Source organism: Panulirus ornatus, chromosome 64 (genome assembly GCF_036320965.1).
Source record: "Panulirus ornatus isolate Po-2019 chromosome 64, ASM3632096v1, whole genome shotgun sequence".
NCBI classification, from domain to species: Eukaryota; Metazoa; Arthropoda; class Malacostraca; order Decapoda; family Palinuridae; genus Panulirus; species Panulirus ornatus.
Genome location: NC_092287.1, coordinates 28,087,425 through 28,107,582, shown reverse-complemented (window position 1 = coordinate 28,107,582; position 20,158 = coordinate 28,087,425). Strand labels below are relative to the sequence as shown.

Here is a 20,158-nt window from a genome sequence, read left to right as displayed (position 1 = left end):
TATGTTATGGAAGGAACCTAATCTTTTTTGTCTGTTTTCCTGGCGCTACCTCGCTGAAGCAGCAGGTAGCGATACCGTTTCCTGTGGGACAGGGCAGCGCCAGGAATGGATGAAGGCAAGCATGAATATATATATATATATATATATATATATATATATATATATATATATATATATATATATATATATATATATATATTCCTATGAGTCCATGGGGAAAATGAAACACAAAAGGTTCCCAAGTGCACTTTCGTGTAATAATCACATCATCAGGGGAGACACAAGAGAGAAATATAACAGTCAGTTGATATACATCGAAGAGACTAACCTAGGACGCTATTTGTTAAACATGTTTACCAAATGGCGTCCTGAGGGACAAGTCAACTGGGAGGTAAGTTTGAATGGAGAAAAACTGGAGGAAGTGAAGTGTTTCAGATATCTGAGAGTGGATTTGGCAGCGGATGGAATCATGGAAGCGGAAGTGAATCATAGGGTGGGGGAGGGGGCAAAAGTTCTGGGAGCATTGAAGAATATGTGGAAGTCGAGAACATTATCTCGGAAAGCAAAAATGGGTATGTTTGAAGGAATAGTGGTTCCAACAATGTATGGTTGCGAGGCGTGGGCTTTGGATAGGGTTGTGCGGAGGAGGTTGGATGTGCCTCCCACACCATATATTCTTTAATACCTTCCACAGAGCATCTCTATCAACTCTATCATGTGCCTTCTCCAGATCCATAAATGCTACATACAAATACATTTGCTTTTCTAAGTATTTCTCACATACATTCTTCAAAGCAAACACCTGATCCACACATCCTCTACCACTTCTGAAACCACACTGCTCTTCCCCAATCTGATGCTCTGTACATGCCTTCACCCTCTCAATCAATACCCTTCCATATAATTTACCAGGAATACTCAACAAACTTATACCTCTGTAATTTGAGCACTCACTCTTATCCCCTTTGCCTTTGTACAATGGCAGTATGCAAGCATTCCGCCAATCCTCAGGCACCTCACCATGAATCATACATACATTAAATAACCTTACCAACCAGTCAACAATACAGTCACCCCCTTTTTTAATAAATTCCACTGCAATACCATCCAAACCCGCTGCCTTGCCGGCTTTCATCTTCCGCAAAGCTTTTACTACCTCTTCTCTGTTTACCAAATCATTTTCCCTAACCCTCTCACTTTGCACACCACCTCTACCAAAACACCCTATATCTACCACTCTATCATCAAACACATTCAACAAACCTTCAAAATACTCACTCCATCTCCTTCTCACATCACCACTACTTGTTATCACCTCCCCATTAGCCCCATTCACTGAAGTTCCCATTTGTCTCAAAGTCAAGTCTTCTTTCTATAAGACTCCCTGCTGGAGATGGATTGAGGAAGATTATCATACTTTATGGTATTCTGTCACAAGACTGACTTACATGGGATCATTTCCTTGCCACCCCCTGGCGCCCTTCCTCACCCTATCCGTGCCTCTGAAATCTTGCATTCTCATCTGTGTATTGTCAAATAAGCACACGATTTGCATATGTCTGAATAACCTTAATTAATCACTCCAAAGACCAGGTTCTGTTTGTGTATGACTTGGTTCTTCTCCAGCACAAACACCCAACCCTTCCTCGCTCGCTGCAGAACAGTCCTGCAGCCATATGTGTACTGTAGACTACCTCAGTTCTGTAGCCTTGTGCGTACTGTAGACTACCTTAGTTCTATACCCTTGTGTGTACTGTAGACTACCTCAGTTCTGTAGCCTTTTGTATACTTTAGACTACCTCAGTTCTGTAGCCTTGTGTGTACTGTAGACTACCTCAGTTCTGTAGCCTTGTGCGTACTGTAGACTAACTTAGTTCTATACCCTTGTGTGTACTGTAGACTACCTCAGTTCTGTAGCCTTTTGTATACTGTAGACTACCTCAGTTCTGTAGCCTTGTGTGTACTGTAGACTACCTCAGTTCTGTAGCCTTGTGTGTACTGTAGACTACCTCAGTTCTGTAGCCTTGTGTGTACTGTAGACTACCTCACTTCTGTAGCCTTGTGTGAACTGTAGAATACCTCAGTCGTGAGACCTTCTTTACTGTACTGGAGACTACTTCAGTCCTGTTGCCTTATGTACTGTACTAGAGGACCACAATTCTGTAGCCTTCTGTACTGTACTAGAATACCTCACGACTGTAACTTCGTGTACAACGCAGACTACCTAAGTTCTGCAGCCTCTGTTATACTGTAAACTACTTCTCTACTCTAACATTCTGTATACTGTAGACTGTCTGAGTTTTGCTTGGGAAGTGAGTCAGTTGTTGTTCGCTGATGATACAGCGCTGGTGGCTAATTCATGTGAGAAACTGCAGAAGCTGGTGACTGAGTTTGGTAAAGTGTGTGGAAGAAGAAAGTTAAGAGTAAATGTGAATAAGAGCAAGGTTATTAGGTACAGTAGGGTTGAGGGTCAAGTTAATTGGGAGGTGAGTTTGAATGGAGAAAAACTGGAGGAAGTGAAGTGTTTTAGATATCTGGGAGTGGATCTGGCAGCGGATGGAACCATGGAAGCGGAAGTGGATCATAGGGTGGGGGAGGGGGCGAAAATTCTGGGGGCCTTGAAGAATGTGTGGAAGTCGAGAACATTATCTCGGAAAGCAAAAATGGGTATGTTTGAAGGAATAGTGGTTCCAACAATGTTGTATGGTTGCGAGGCGTGGGCTATGGATAGAGTTGTGCGCATGAGGATGGATGTGCTGGAAATGAGATGTTTGAGGACAATGTGTGGTGTGAGGTGGTCTGATCGAGTGAGTAACGTAAGGGTAAGAGAGATGTGTGGAAATAAAAAGAGCGTGGTTGAGAGAGCAGAAGAGGGTGTTTTGAAGTGGTTTGGGCACATGGAGAGAATGAGTGAGGAAAGATTGACCAAGAGGATATATGTGTCGGAGGTGGAGGGAACGAGGAGAAGAGGGAGACCAAATTGGAGGTGGAAAGATGGAGTGAAAAAGATTTTGTGTGATCGGGGCCTGAACATGCAGGAGGGTGAAAGGAGGGCAAGGAATAGAGTGAATTGGAGCGATGTGGTATACCGGGGTTGACGTGCTGTCAGTGGATTGAATCAAGGCATGTGAAGCGTCTGGGGTAAACCATGGAAAGCTGTGTAGGTATGTATATTTGCGTGTGTGGACGTATGTATATACATGTGTATGGGGGGGGGGGGTTGGGCCATTTCTTTCGTCTGTTTCCTTGCGCTACCTCGCAAACGCGGGAGACAGCGACAAAGTATAATAAAAAAAAAAATAAATAAATATATATATATATATATATATATATATATATATATATATATATATATATATATATATATATATATATATATATATATATATAACTTATATGTTGCTTTTATATCTAACATCATTTTCTTTGAATGGAATTTCTTTCACGTAAGTGTGTATATAAAGGAGTTCGTTTCGTACCAATGCTTCACCTGACTGTTTGACTACGCCCAAGTTTCTTTACAATTGGCCTCATGTAATCCATCTCCTTGGCACTTCATTACTTTCCTTTTTCCCTTACTCACTTCCAGTGTAAGGAACGATATATTACTGTTTGTCTGTGTGTATCTTCTTTGTGTGTCCTATCCTGCCAAAATTATCATTTAACAATGTTTACTAATCTTCATTTATTTCTTGGCTATTAATTTCTTTTCTCGTTGGCTCGTAAAATCAACACAATGTGCTTGTGTTGCTATGTTTTCAGTCACTTGTGCTTAGTATAACGGACGGGTTACTTTTGTCTTACTTATCTTTAATAGGTTGTGTGTGTTTGTTTGTTTGTTTGTTTGTTTGTTTGTTTGTTTGTGTGTGTGTGTGTGTGTGTAAAACTCGTGATTTACACCAAGTGGGTCAGCACCTCGCGCCCGTATTCGAACCTACGTACTCTCTTACCTGAAGCCGGTGATGATGGGGCCGCCGTTGATGACGGTGGCGTTGGAGGGGAGTTCGTATTCGTCGGGGGAGGACTCGGCCCTGACGGTGGCCAGCAGACACGCCCCCAGCACCGCTACCGCCGCAGCCGCACCTGTGGCAGGGAAAAGGGGAGGACAGCGTCATATCACAAAAGGATAGAGGTCATCCATCAGGTTGGAGGTCATTCAGATGGTGTGCAAAAGTCATCATGGCTGGGTTTTAAGTCATCCAGTCCGTGTTTGGGTCATGCACCAGGTGTTGGGGCATCACTATCAGGTCATCCAGCGGATGGTCAGAAGTCATCTAACAAATGTAGGGAATCGTTAGGTAAAGATTGGGAACAGTGATCCAACAGACAGTTCACGGCAGTGATGAAGAGCTTACAAGCATAGGGTAGAGCAAGGAAGCAAAGGGTATGACACATACAAGGAAAAACACAGGTTAGTACAAGGCAGAACAGATTAGTACATGGCACTAGTGGATTGTACATTCCTGGTCTCAATTCGAACCTCCCCTCTGTACAGTTCCATGCCTCCTGCACCCTTCTTCCCCTGATCTTCCTCGAACCTCAGTAACACAAAGATGTTTCTCCTCTACACTATCAATTCCCCAGCTGTTTCTACTTCAGGGGCAGTTTACTGCTGTACAAAGACACCAGATGTTCGCCCTCTGGATCATGAGACTCCCAACCTACATGTCATCGCTTTCAAATTTTTCACTTCTATAACTTTACTTTTATGCATTTGTATATCTCCCACTCCCCATGATTCCTTCAACTCGACTATCTGGCCTCCAACCACGATACATTGCTTGCTTCATCGATGAACCGAAATCTCAATCTATATTAAGACAATACAAGACGCTACGAGGCAGTAGCGTATAGTGCAGGGCACATCAGGACAGTACATGACACACTAGGACAGCAAAATACATACCAGGACAGTACAGGACACATCAGGACAGTACAGGACACACCAGGAGTGTACAGGACACATCAGGACAGTACAGGACATACCAGGACAGTACAGGACATACCAGGACAGTACATGACACATCAGGACAGTACAACACACCCAGACAGTACAGGATACATCAAGACAGTACAGAACACACCAGGACAGTACAGGACACATCAGGACAGTACAACACACCCAGACAGTACAGGATACATCAAGACAGTACAGAACACACCAGGACAGTACAGGACACATCAGGACAGTACAACACACCCAGACAGTACAGGATACATCAAGACAGTACAGAACACACCAGGACAGTACAGGACACATCAGGACAGTACAACACACCCAGACAGTACAGGATACATCAAGACAGTACAGAACACACCAGGACAGTACAGGACACATCAGGACAGTACAACACACCCAGACAGTACAGGATACATCAGGACAGTACAGAACACACCAGGACAGTACAGGACACATCAGGACAGTACAACACACCCACACAGTACAGGATACATCAGGACAGTACAGAACACACCAGGACAGTACAGGACACATCAGGACAGTACAGGACACACCAGGAATGTACAGGACACATCAGGACAGTACAGGACACACCAGGACAGTACAGGACATACCAGGACAGTACATGACACTTCAGGACAGTACAACACACACCAAGACAGTACAGGATACATCAGGACAGTACAACACACACCAAGACAGTACAGGACACACTAGGAGTGTACAGGACACACCAGGACAGTACAGGACACACCAAAACAGTAAAGGACACATCAGGACACACCAGGACAGTACAGGACACATCAAGACAGTACATGACACCCCATCAGGACACACCAGGACAGAACAGGACACACAAAGGCAATACATGACACACCTGGACAGTACAGGACACACTAAGACAGTATAGGACACATCAGGACAGTACAGGACACATCAGGACAGTACAGGACACACCAAGACAGTACTGGACACACAAGGACAGTACAGGGCACATCAGGACAGTACAGGACACACCAGGGCAGTACAGGACACATCAGGGCAGTACAGGACACACCAAGACAGCACAGGACACATCAGAACAGTACAGGACACACCAAGACAGTACTGGACACACAAGGACAGTACAGGACACATTAGGACAGTACAGGACACACCAAGACAGTACTGGACACACAAGGACAGTACAGGACACATCAGGACAGTACAGGACACACCAAGACAGCACAGGACACATCAGAACAGTACAGGACACATCAGGACAGTACAGGACACACCAAGACAGTACTGGACAAACCAGGACAGTACAGGACACATCAGGACAGTACAGGACACACGGAGACAGTACAGGATACACCATGACAGTATAGGACACACCATGACGGTACAGGACACATCAGGAAAGAACAGAACACACCAGGACAGTGCAGGACACATCAGGTTAGTACAAGGGCACACCAGGAGAGTACAGACACACCAGGACAGTACAGGACCCATCAGGGCAGTACAGGGCACCAGGACAGTAAAGGGAACACCAGGGCAGTACGGGGCACACCAAGAGAGTGCAGGACACATTGGGACAATACAGGACACCAGGACAGTACATGACACACCAGGACGGTACAGGACACATCAGGACAGTTCAGGACACACCAGGACAGTACAGGACACATCAGGACAGTATAGGACACACCAGGACAGCACAGGGAACATCAGGACAGTACAGGGCACACCAGCACAGTACAGGACACACAAGGACAGCACAGGACACACTAGGACAGTAAAAGACATATCAGGACAGTATAAGACACACCAGGACAGTACAGGACTCCAAGACTGTACAGTACATATCAGGACAGTACAGTACACATCAGGACAGTACAGAACACATCAGGACAGTGCAGGACTCCAAGACAGTATAGTGCACATCAGGACAGTACAGAACACATCAGGACGGTAGAGAGCACACCAGGACAGTACAGGACACACAAGGACAGTACAGGACACACCAGGACAGTACAGGACACACAAGGACAGTACAGGACACACCAGGACAGTACAGGACACATCAGAACGGTAGAGAGCACAAGAGGACAGTACCGGACACACAAGGACAGTGCAGGACACACCAGGACAGCACAAGACACATCAGGACAGTATAGGACACACCAGGACAGTAAAGGACTCCAAGACAGTACAGTACACATCAAGACAGTACAGGACATATCAGGACAGTACAGAACACACCAGAACAGTACAGGACACATCAGGACAGTACAGGACACATCAGGACAGTACAGGACACATCAGGACAGTACAGGACACATCAGGACAGTACAGGACACATCAGGACAGTACACGGCACACCAGAGCAGTACAGGACACACCAGGAGGGTACATGACATAGCAGGACAGTACAGGAGAGTACAGGACACACCACGATAGTACAGGACACACCAGGACAGCACAGGACAATTATGACACATCAGGAAAGTACAGGACACATCAGGCCACAACAGGACGGCACAGGTCAAACAGGGAGAGCACAGGACACACCAGGACTGCACTAGGGCACATAAGGGGTCACAAGCAGTACCGGTGCAAGGATCGCGACAGCTTAAGACAGGTCACATTCCCTGGAGCAGTACAAGGCAGGGCAGTGTAAAGGGTACCAGGAAGCAGCCAGGCAGCACTAGTCACACTGGAGCAGCGCCAACATAGCACACACTAGGGTACACCTGGGGGGGGGGGAGAGAGAGAGAGAGAGAGAGAGAGAGAGAGAGAGAGAGAGAGAGAGAGAGAGAGAGAGAGAGAGAGAGAGAGAGAGAGAGAGAGAGAGAACAAAGTCGATGAAAACGCTGGTGGGACGGCCCAGTCAAGGTCGGGCGATGGCGTCTAAAACGTTTCTTTTTTGTCTTCTTCAGGATCCACTGTTCTCCCAGCTTAACATTCCGAGAGTGACTGTTTGATAACCTTACCAATCAGCCAAAACCAAATCAGTATTACTCGCAAGTTTAACATATACGGAAACCCTACCAATGTATGTTCATAAATCCATCATTACTCATCTCAACATGACAGAGTTAAATCATCATCTTTTCAATGTATGTTCCTTAGGGCATTACGTATTTGCAGTCCAGAGTATATTGATGATGAGTTTGCGAAGATATATTCAATTGGATCTAAGTTAAAGTAACCTAGATCTTTCATTGATAAATTTTACTTTACTTCCCGTGTTGCTTAAATCCTTTAATGTAAATGTTGTCTTCAGCAACAATAATACTATGAGGAATATCTTAATCAGGAACTCACCAGAAAATTCTCCTGGGTGCATCTATAAAGTGCCATGTAGAAATTGTGATAAGTTTTATGTGGAGCAGACTGGTAAGGATCTTTCTGTTAGACTTAAGCAACATAAATATAGTATAAGAACGGGACAAGAATCAAATGCTTTGTTTAATCACGTTGAAAACTATGACCATTGTAATGACTGAAGTAATGCCATCTCAGTTATTAACTCTAACTCCAGTACCACAAGAAATATCATTGAATCTTCTATTATGAAATACACAAATAAATATAAATTGGATAACTTTATTGCTGATAAAATTTGTAAACAATTCACCTTCTTGTCCACATAATAAGTTTATGATACGCTCGTTGTCTGTCTTGGACAATCGCATGTTTACCAAATGGCGTCCTAGCTACGTTATTTCGTTGTATATCAACTGACAGTTATATTTCTCTCTTGTGTCTCTCCTGATGATGTAATTATTACACGAAAGTGCACTTGGGAACTTATCGTGTTTCATTTTCTCCTTGGACTCATAGGAATATATATACATATATATATATATATATATATATATATATATATATATATATATATATATATATATATATATATATATATATATATATAATTTTTTTTTCAAACTATTCGCCATTTCCCGCGTTTGCGAGGTAGCGTTAAGAACAGAGGACTGGGCCATTGAGGGAATATCCTCACCTGGCCCCCTTCTCTGTTCCTTCTTTTGGAAAATTAAAAAAAATTGAGAGGGGAGGATTTCCAGCCCCCCTCTCCCTCCCCTTTTAGTCGCCTTCTACGACACGCAGGGAATACGTGGGAAGTATTCTTTCTCCCCTATCCCCAGGGATAATATATATATATATATATATATATATATATATATATATATATATATATATATATATATATATATATATATATATATTGTTTTTTTTCTTTTTTTTTTTGCTTTGTCGCTGTCTCCCGCGTTTGCGAGGTAGCGCAAGGAAACAGGCGAAATAAATGGCCCAACCCACCCCCATTCACATGTATATACATACGTCCACACACGCAAATATACATACCTACACAGCTTTCCATGGTTTACCCCAGACGCTTCACATGCCCTGATTCAATCCACTGACAGCACGTCAACCCCGGTATACCACATCGATCCAATTCACTCTATTCCTTGCCCTCCTTTCACCCTCCTGCATGTTCAGGCCCCGATCACACAAAATCTTTTTCACTCCATCTTTCCACCTCCAATTTGGTCTCCCACTTCTCCTCGTTCCCTCCACCTCCGACACATATATCCTCTTGGTCAATCTTTCGTCACTCATTCTCTCCATGTGCCCAAACCATTTCAAAACACCCTCTTCTGCTCTCTCAACCACGCTCTTTTTATTTCCACACATCTCTCTTACCCTTACGTTACTTACTCGATCAAACCACCTCACACCACACATTGTCCTCAAACATCTCATTTCCTGCACATCCATCCTCCTGCGAACAACTCTATCCATAGCCCACGCCTCGCAACCATACAACATTGTTGGAACCACTATTCCTTCAAACATACCCATTTTTGCTTTCCGAGATAATGTTCTCGACTTCCACACATTCTTCAAGGCCCCCAGAATTTTCGCCCCCTCCCCCACCCTATGATCCACTTCCGCTTCCATGGTTCCATCCGCTGCCAGATCCACTCCCAGATATCTAAAACACTTTACTTCCTCCAGTTTTTCTCCATTCAAACTTACCTCCCAATTGACTTGACCTTCAACCCTACTGTACCTAATAACCTTGCTCTTATTCACATTTACTCTTAACTTTCTTCTTTCACACACTTTACCAAACTCAGTCACCAGCTTCTGCAGTTTCTCACATGAATCAGCCACCAGCGCTGTATTATCAGCGAACAACAACTGACTCACTTCCAAAGCTCTCTCATCCCCAACAGACTTCATACTTGCCCCTCTTTCCAAAACTCTTGCATTCACCTCCCTAACAACCCCATCCATAAACAAATTACACAACCATGGAGACATCACACACCCCTGCCGCAAACCTACATTCACTGAGAACCAATCACTTTCCTCTCTTCCTACACGTACACATGCCTTACATCCTCGATAAAAACTTTTCACTGCTTCTAACAACTTGCCTCCCACACCATATATTCTTAATACCTTCCACAGAGCATCTCTATCAACTCTATCATATGCCTTCTCCAGATCCATAAATGCTACATACAAATCCATTTGCTTTTCTAAGTATTTCTCACATACATTCTTCAAAGCAAACACCTGATCCACACATCCTCTACCACTTCTGAAACCACACTGCTCTTCCCCAATCTGATGCTCTGTACATGCCTTCACCCTCTCAATCAATACCCTTCCATATAATTTACCAGGAATACTCAACAAACTTATACCTCTGTAATATATATATATATATATATATATATATATATATATATATATATATATATATATATATATATATATATATATATATATGAGGTCAGACCTTCAATGTGGAACGTCGAAACAGTCCTTCAAGTCCAATATAGATCAGTATAGATACCTATATAGATAAAGACATAGTTCACATCTATAAATCTTAGGAGCTTCCGTGGTATAATGGCTAGAATTGTTGACGATGAACCATGTGGGGGTCCCATCAGAGTTCGAATCCTGGACGGGGCAGTCGGCTCACAGACAACCTAGCAGTTTATCCTCCCTCTTGGTGATGGTCGATAGATTACCATGGAAAAAAAAAATCAAATTACACTATTAAGCTGCGGAGAAATGAAAGTTTAAAGTTGAAATTCAGCTTCAAGCTGTGGCTATTGGAAACACGAATGGCATCAGACACGTGAAGACAAATATACAAAAGTTCGTGACCCAAAGGATTTAAGAACTATCCCCTCATCCCCGTCATCGAAAGGGTCAGAGGTCAAATGGGGTCAAAGCTAGAGGCTACATATGGTTACGTCATAGATAATTGATGACGGGGGTCAGGTGTTCAAGGGAATAAAGTCAAAGGTTAAGAAAGAAAAAAAAATTCTCATCACATGCACAAGGAGAGAGAGAGAGAGAGAGAGAGAGAGAGAGAGAGAGAGAGAGAGAGAGAGAGAGAGAGAGAGAGAGAGAGAGAGAGAGAGAGAGAGAGAGGAACATTAATCTCGCCTTAGGGACTTGACCTCAGCACAATAGGAAGCCGAAATAAATAAAGTTAGGACACCTGACCAGCATCCCCACGCAGGACTAATCATTTATGAAGAAAGCCTCACTATGAGGGCAGCCAGGCAGGAGGAATGGGGGATGTGTGACGTTCGGTGGGGTGATGTTTGTGTCATTATTACGTATGTCTTATGAGGAGAGAATTTTACACCCGTCGCCCCGTCTCTGAGCTTGCCGTAGACACACATACACGCCCTTCTTCACGCCAAGTATACCCATTATTCTTCGTCCTGCCCCCTCTCCCCAAAAAAGGGGGTGGTTGAGGATGAACACCTGGGTAGACTTGTGAACCGGCTATTCTGACACCCTGGGGATTCGATCACGGATCCGTTACATCGGTGGGGTTGAAATACTAACCCCTGCTCTATTAAGGTTCTTGTGTGTGTGTGTGTGTGTGTGTGTGTGTGTGTGTGTGTGTGTGTAAGGGGTTGGGTAGTGTGAGGACAGCTAGCAACCCACAGCCACACCTAACACACCCTGGGTGTCAACTTGCCCTTTTAGTTTCATTTTTACACCCGTCACTTTGGCTGGACGAGGAATCATAATGGGTTTCTGAGGTGGTGTCAGAGTGGTACCCGGCCGTGAGCGGCGACCTGGCCCGGCATCCTCTTCATTATACTCTCCTTTATATAGACTTGCCACTAAGTTTCGTATTTTTTCGTGTATCTTCACGTGAGAGTGTACTTGTTCATCTAGATGTATTATGCTTTCAAATAGCATCTCCCTATTTGTGTGTCATTCCCTCGTGTTTGCTCGTTTGCTAACATCATTCATTTCTGTTCTTTTCTTCCCGCCCTCCTCGTCTACCCTTCTTTATACTTATCCGTCGCATTGAAATCTCTCATGTGCCTGACACATCAGCTATTCAGGTGGTTGCATCATCATGCAATCTTCATCACAAACCACAACAAACTCCACAACCGGGATATTCCCTCTGCGGCTGTCCACTGTTCTTAACGGGAAATGGCGAATATGCACGGAAAATAAAGAATATATATATATATATATATATATATATATATATATATATATATATATATATATATATATATATATATTGCGCGTGATCAAGATATTCCTATGAGTCCACGGGGAAAATGAAACACGAAAAGTTCCCAAGTGCACTTTCGTGTAATAATCACATCATCAGGGGAGACACAAGAGAGAAATATAACAGTCAGTTGATATACATCGAAGAGACGATGTATATCAACTGACTGTTATATTTCTCTCTTGTGTCTCCCTTGATGATGTGATTATTACACGAAAGTGCACTTGGGAACTTTTCGTGTTTCATTTTCCCCGTGGACTCATGGGAATATATATATACATACTGTTTTTTTCTTTTATTTCAGAGAAGAAGAGAGAATGTTGGGATGAAGAGACTGGTGAGAGTAAGTGAGCTTGGGAAGGAGACGCGTGAAGAAGTACCAGGAGAGACAGTGCAGAATGGGAAAAGGTGAGAGCAAAGGATGTAAAGGGAGTGGGGGAGAAATGAGATGTATTTAGGGAAGCAGCGATGGCTTGTGCAAAAGATGCCTGTGGTATGAGAAAGGTGGGAGGTGGGCAGATTAAAAAGGGTAGTGAGTGGTGGGATGAAGAAGTAAGATTGTTAGTGAAAGAGAAGAGAGAGGCATTTGGTCGATTTTGCAGGGAAATAGTGCAAATGAATGAGAGATGTATAAAAGAAAGGGACAGGTCAAGAGGAAGGTGCAAGAGGTGAAAAGAGGGCAAATGAGAGTTGGGGTGAGAGAGTACCATTAAATTTTAGGGAGAATAAAAAGATGATTTAGAAGGAAGTAAATAAAGTGCGTAAGACAAGAGGACAAATGGGAACATCGGTGAATGGGGCTAATGGGGAGGTAATAACAAGTAGTGGTGATGTGAGAAGGAGATGGCGTGAGTATTTTGAAGGTTTGTTGAATGTGTTTGATGATAGAGTGGCAGATATAGGGTGCTTTGCTCGAGGTGGTGTGCGAAGTGAGAGGGTAAGGGATAATGATTTGGTAAACAGAGAAGAGGCAGTGAAAGCTTTGCGGAAGATGAAAGCCGACAAGGTGGCGGGTTTGGATGGTATTGCAGTGGAATTGATTAAAAAAGGGGGTGACTGTGCTGTTGACTGGTTGGTGAGCATATTCAATGTATGTATGGCTCAAGGTGAAGCGCCTGAAGATTGGCGGAATGCATGCATAGTGCCATTGTACAAAGGCAAAGGGGAATAAGGTGAGTGTTGAAATTACAGAGGTATAAGCTTGAGTATTCTTGGGAAATTATATGGGAGGATATTGACTGAGAGGGTGAAGGCATGTACAGAGCATCAGATTGGGGAAGAGCAGTGTGGTTTCAGAAGTGATAGAGGATGTGTGGATCAGGTGTTTGCTTTGAAGAATGTGTGTGAGAAATACTTAGGAAAACAAATGGATTTCTATGTAGCATTTATGGGCCTGGAGAAGGAATATGATAGAGCTGATAGAGATGCTCTGTGGAAGGTATTAAGAGTGTATGGTGTGGGAGGCAAGTTGCTGGAAGCAGTGAAAAGTTTTTATCGAGGATGTAAGGCATGTGTACAAATAGGAAGAGAGGAAAGTGATTGGTTCTCAGTGAATGTCGGTTTGTGGTAGGGGGGTGCGATGTCTCCATGGTTGTTTAATTTGTTTATGGATGGGGTTGTTAGGGAGGTGAATGCAAGAGTTTTGGAAAGAGGGGCAAGTATGCAGTCTGTTATGGATGAGAGGGCTTGGGAAGTGAGTCAGTTGTTCGCTGATGATACAGCGCTGACGGCTGATTCGGGTGAGAAACTGCAGAAGCTGGTGACTGAGTTTGGTAAAGTGTGTGAAAGAAGAAAGGCGAAAGTAAATGCGAATAAGAGAAAGGTTATCAGTTACAGTAGATTGGGAGAACAAATCAATTGGGAGGTAAGTCTGAATGGAGATAAACTGGAGGAAGTGAAGTGTTTTAGATATCTGGGAGTGGATTTGGCAGCGGATGGAACCATGGAAGCGGAAGTGAGTCACAAGGTGGGAGAGGGGACGAAAGTTCTGGGAGCGTTAAATATTGTATGGAAGGCGAGAACATCATCTCGGAAAGCAAAAATGGGTATGTTCAAAGGAATAATGGTTCCAACAATGTCATATGGATGCGAGGCGTGGGCTATAGACAGGGTTGTGCGAAGGACGGTGGATGTGTTGGAAATGAGATGTTTGAGGACAATATGTTGTGTGAGGTGGTTTGATCTAGTATGTAGTGAAAGGTTAAGAAAGATGTGTGGTAATAAAAAGAGTGTGGTTAAGAGAGCAGAAGAGGGAGTATTGAAATAGTTTGGTCACATGGAGAGAATGAGTGAGGAAAGATTGACAAAGAGGATATGTGTGTGTCAGAGGTTGAGGGAACGAGGAGATTGGGAGACCAAATTGGAGGTGGAAAGATGGAGTGAAAAAGATTTTGAGCGATCGGGGCCAGAACATGCAGTAGGGTGAAAGGCGTGCAAGGAATATAGTGAATTGGAACGATGTGGTATACCGGGGTCGACGTGCTGTCAATGGATTGCACCAGGGCATGTGAAGCGTCTGGGGTAAACTATGGAAAGTTGTGTGGGGCCTGGATGTGGAAAGGGAGCTGGTTTCGGTGCATTATACATGACAGCTAGAGACAGTGTCAACGGATATGGCCTTTGTTGTCTTTTTCTAGCGCTACCTCGCGCACGTGCGGGGGGAGGGGGTTGTCATTTCATGTGTTGCAGGGTGGCGGCGGAAATGAATAAAGGCAGCAAGTATGAATTATGTACATGTGTATAATATATATATATATATATATATATATATATATATATATATATATATATATATATATATATATATACGTTGAAATGTATATTTACGTATATGTGCGTGTGTGGTCGTGTATGTATATGCACGTGTATGTGGGTATGTTGGGCCATTCTTTCGTCTGTTTCCTTGCGCCACCTCCCTCGCTAACGCGGGAGACAGCGACAAAGTATAATAAAAATAATATATATATATATATATATATATATATATATATATATATATATATATATATATATATATATATATATATATATATACGGTAACTATAGGTATCAAGACCGTTTTCTTATCAAAGATCTTAGTTTATAGAAATGTTCAGGGGTATAAGAGTGTTTATTGATTAAAGATTCAGTGTCTGTGAATATATTGTGGTTCTGGAGCAGAGGACATGTGAATACCAAGTGGACCCGGTTCCCATTCCACTTGAATATGTATTACTGGCGTTTACACTTTGCTTTCTGGCTTCTTTAATGTCCAGAAACCTTATGAAAAGTTTACAATTATGAACCATATCCACCATACTATAGGGCTATTCTAAACGGATGTTGAATACAGCATAGAAGTGATATAGATACTCAAATCGATTTCAGATATATGTCTGTATCTCATTGTTTACTACTTTACATTTGGAAGAAATTCTTATACAATGGAACGAAAAAACCTATCAATAATCACATATATCAGCTGGAGCAATCCGCTTATATCCAAGCTGCTAGCATCTACTGACTGACATACAGCTTAGGTACACACCAACTAGGTTTCGTCTACACCTCATTACGATGGCCTTTCTTCCCATCCAGCTTAAGAACACACCTCAGTTTCGAGATCTTTCTTCTCATTCAGCTTGCGTGTATCTACAACCTCATCATCGTTCGTATCCGCAATGCAAATAACACCTCAACCCACTGTCGCTTCGTTACGAGTGTCCACAACTTTGCTTCGCATCTTTATTCACTCATCACCACAGAGATAATAAATACCAAGGGGTAGTGTGTTTTTATAATTTCTATGCCATGAGGGACTCATTTCTTGGGGGAAGAGATCAGTTACCTAGGTAGAAATTCTATGGGGGAAAAATTTAATTCAGATTTTAGATTGCTACATCTTGCACTGGCTCCCTAGTAAGAGTCTCTTGCATAGATTGAAGCCAAGTTTTTGCTAGCCATCTAGGGTGAGGATCTGTCTCTATGAGAGATTATTAGCGACCTCCGTCTATATCTAGGTGATATCGGAACAAAGTGAACTGGACAGAGGAAGCAAGAGCGATCTTGAGGAGGAATTATGTACTTTGACCCAGGAAATATTATTCAAACAGCGGTCACTAATGAAGTCTATGAATCTAGAAACACAATCATACATTGAAAAGTTAAGTTACACTATGTAGAGGAACACTGCACTAACTCGAGAAAGATGATTATACATGAGGACTGGGTAGATAATCTAGAAACAAGTCATCTAGATGAACTATGAATCAATAAACGGTGGTATTAATTTCTAGAGGCTGTGCAAAGCTATCGAGGTAGAGGAAGATCTATCTAGAGGTACGACAAATATCTAGAGAGGCGTTGAACCTACTGTGAAGGATTCCTCCTGGTCCAGAGGTAAAACTAACTCGTTTGGAACGTAGGGTAAACCACAACGGACTGTAAACAGCCTGGGATTAGGTGGTACAGTCTGTATAGATCGCTGACCTGTAGAGGTGGCTTGGCATCTAACTACAGAATGAACACTCTTGGGGGCAGAATAAACTATCTAGCAAAACTAGATGATCCATCAGACCAAGACTGTCATTAAGCTGTCTAGAGATTCATCTAGGATTCTAAAGGTAGACGCAAAGCTTCACTTCACAGTTTACATTCTGAATAAGTTTCCGGAAAGTAGTCGCGGGTCTTACACTGCAGAAGAGCTCAGAGAGCCAAGATGCTTTTTCCATCACGTCCACCAAGTTGTAAACGTCATACATCCAAAGCGTTGGTAAGATAAAGGTAAACGACACTCACTTGCACAAATCAACTTGGCCATAGTTTCACAAGAGAGGGAGACGGGTATGTGTGTGTGCAGTCGGTAGCCAAGATAAGTCCAAAAAGTTTGCAAGTTTCCCCACACGTCGGGGCACACACACACACACGAACAAACACACACAAGTGTGCGCAAGTCACGTGACTCCTTCTGGACGGGAAGGCGGGAGAATCGACTTCAGCTGGCCTTTCCTCGTCTCCGGCGCGTGAGATTATATATATATATATATATATATATATGTATATATATATATATACATATATATATATATATAAAGATATATATATATATATATATATATATATATCTGGAGTGAGTGGTGTCGAACGCAGGGGAAGGGATGGCCAGGAAGCGTCGTGGATGTGTAGTTGCTGCTGCTGCTGGCGCGGTGATGGTAGAGATCGTACTGTTACTCAGCCAGGCCCCCGGCCCGCCATTTATACTTCCCCTTCACCTCGGCGGCGGCGGCGTCCAGGTTGGTCGTGTGGGCCCCTTTCATCCCAATGTTATAAGATCCATGATAATCCTCTGCTCCATTCTAAAGATATTGTGCGCCTGCGTCTGGGGGGATACAGGCTCCCGTGGGATGTAAGATACAAACTGTTTCTTAATTGATATATAATCAAATATGGGATCACAAATCAACCTTTCTTATTCTAATCTTTCAGATTCCTTTCACAGCTCGTCTGTCACCTTGGGATCCTTGCACTCACAACCCCCTTCCGACACTAGACGAGGCTACGCTTCCTCAGTAGATGGATATCAAGAGCTGAGTGAGATATACTCATCACCCCTTCCCCCTTTCCGGATCAGCTGAGACGGAGCGAGTCGTAACCACTTCTCAGCCACCACCTCAGACGGCCGACTGACCTTGTTGGACCTGACTTGCACCTTCCCCTGTGTAAGCTGTTCCTCCGGCGGACATCCCCTCCCTCGGCCCCTTATCCTAACCCCCCATATTGTATATCTTACCTTCAGTTGGAAAGACATTTAGGTATATCAGTTCATGAGGTGGTGTTACCGGACTCCGCCTGCTCGAGGTGACACATGCGAGTGGAAAGGTCACCCTGAGCCGGCGAGTATCACTGGGAGAACAGTCTTATCAATGAAGACCAAAAGGAGACCAAATTTTCCTGCTCTTTGAAGAAGCGCAGCTTTGGGCCGCAGGAGACTTTAGAGAGGTCGTGGGTAACACCAAGAGTCTTTCATATAGATTGGTTCTGTGTTAAGTAGAAACAGATTACCAGTGCGCATGACGAAGACACACATTACAATAAGCGTTCAATAATCACCTTTGAGGCCGGAGTTTTACGTCATGGAGCAAAAAACAACCCATGACCTCATTTCCTAAGTTAATGTCGTGTTGTTCACTAGACCCGGCGACGTATGAGGGTAAATATGAGCAAGCCTCAATGGACGTAAATCTCTTACATTCACGATCATTATTTCATCATCCTTGAGGGATGAGACATCATCGCTCAGCTGAGGACGTGTGTGTGTGTGTGTATGTGTGTGTGTGTGTGTGTGTGTGTGTGTGTTTATGGAAAGGTACTGATTGCGAGGGTGAAGGCATGTACAGAGCATCAGACTAGGGAAGAGCAGTGTGGTTTCAGAAGCGGTAGAAGATGTGTGGATCAGGTGTTTGCTTTGAAGAATGTATGTTACAAATACTTAGAAAAATTGATGGATTTGTATGTAGCATTTATGGATCTGGAGAAGGCATGTGATAGGGTAGAAAGAGATGCTTTGTGGAAGGTCTTAAGAGTATAAGGTGTGGGAGGTAAGCTGCTAGAAGCTGTGAAAGGTTTTTACCAAGGATGTAAGGCATGTGTACGAGTAGGAAGAGAGGAGAGTGATTGGTTCCCAGTGAAGGTCGGTCTGCGGCAGTGGTGTGTGATGTCCCCATGGTTGCTTAATTTGTTTATGGATGGAGTGGTTAGGGAGGTAAATGCAAGAGTTTTGGAGAGAGGGGCGAGTATGCGGTCTGTTGGGGATGAGAGGGCCTTCGAAGTGAGTCAGTTGTTGTTCGCCTATGATACAGCTCTAGTGGCTGATTCGAGTGAGAAACTGCAGAAGCTGGTGACTGAGTTTGGAAAAGTGTGTACAAAGGAGAAAGTTGAGAGTAAATGTGAATAAGAGCAAGGTTATTAGGTTCACTAAATTAGAGGGAAAAGTAAATTGGGATGTGAGTTTGAATGGCGAAAAATTGGAGGAAGTGAAGAGTTTTAGATATCTGGGAGTGGACTTAGCAGAAAAGTTTTTATCGAGGATGTAAGGCATGTGTACGAGTAGGAAGAAAGGAAGGTGATTGGTTCCATTGTGAATGTTTGCAGCAGGGGTGCGTGATGTCTCCATAGATGTTTAATTTGTTATGGAACCATGGAAGCGGAAGTGAGTCACAGGCTGGGGGAGGGGGGCGAAGGTTCTGGGAGCGATGAAGAATGTGTGGAAGGAGGGAACGTTTTCTTGGAGAGCAAAACTGGGTATGTTTGAAAAAATAATAGTGCCAATAATGTTATATGGTTGCGAGGCATGGACTATAGATAGGGTTGTACGGAGGAGGGTGGATATGTAGGAAATGAAATGTTTGAGGACAATATGTAGTGTGAGCTGGTTTAAACGAGTAAGTAATGAAAGGGTAAGAGAGATGTGTGGAAATAAAAAGAATGTGGTTGAGAGAGCAAAAGAGGGTGTGTTGAAATGGTTAGGACATATGGAGAGAATGCGTGAAGAACGATTGACAAAGAGGATTCATGTGTCAGAGGTGGGGGGAAGAAGAAGCGGGAGATCAAACTGGAGATGGAATGATAGA

General features: G+C 43.4%; 1 protein-coding gene across 1 annotated transcript in view; it reads right to left on the bottom strand.

Annotated features, from left to right (window-relative positions):
- Window positions 1-17,762, bottom strand: part of LOC139746249 (U-scoloptoxin(01)-Cw1a-like) — a 29,946-nt gene extending 12,184 nt beyond the window's left edge. Inside the window, exons 1-2 of the mRNA XM_071657255.1 lie at window positions 17,328-17,762; window positions 3,951-4,083 (exon numbers count right to left, since the gene is read on the bottom strand). Of these exons, the coding sequence (XP_071513356.1) occupies window positions 3,951-4,083; window positions 17,328-17,349 (155 nt within the window). The 5' untranslated portion in view covers window positions 17,350-17,762. The remainder of the gene's footprint in view (window positions 1-3,950; window positions 4,084-17,327) is intronic.
- Window positions 17,763-20,158: the final 2,396 nt, after the last annotated feature.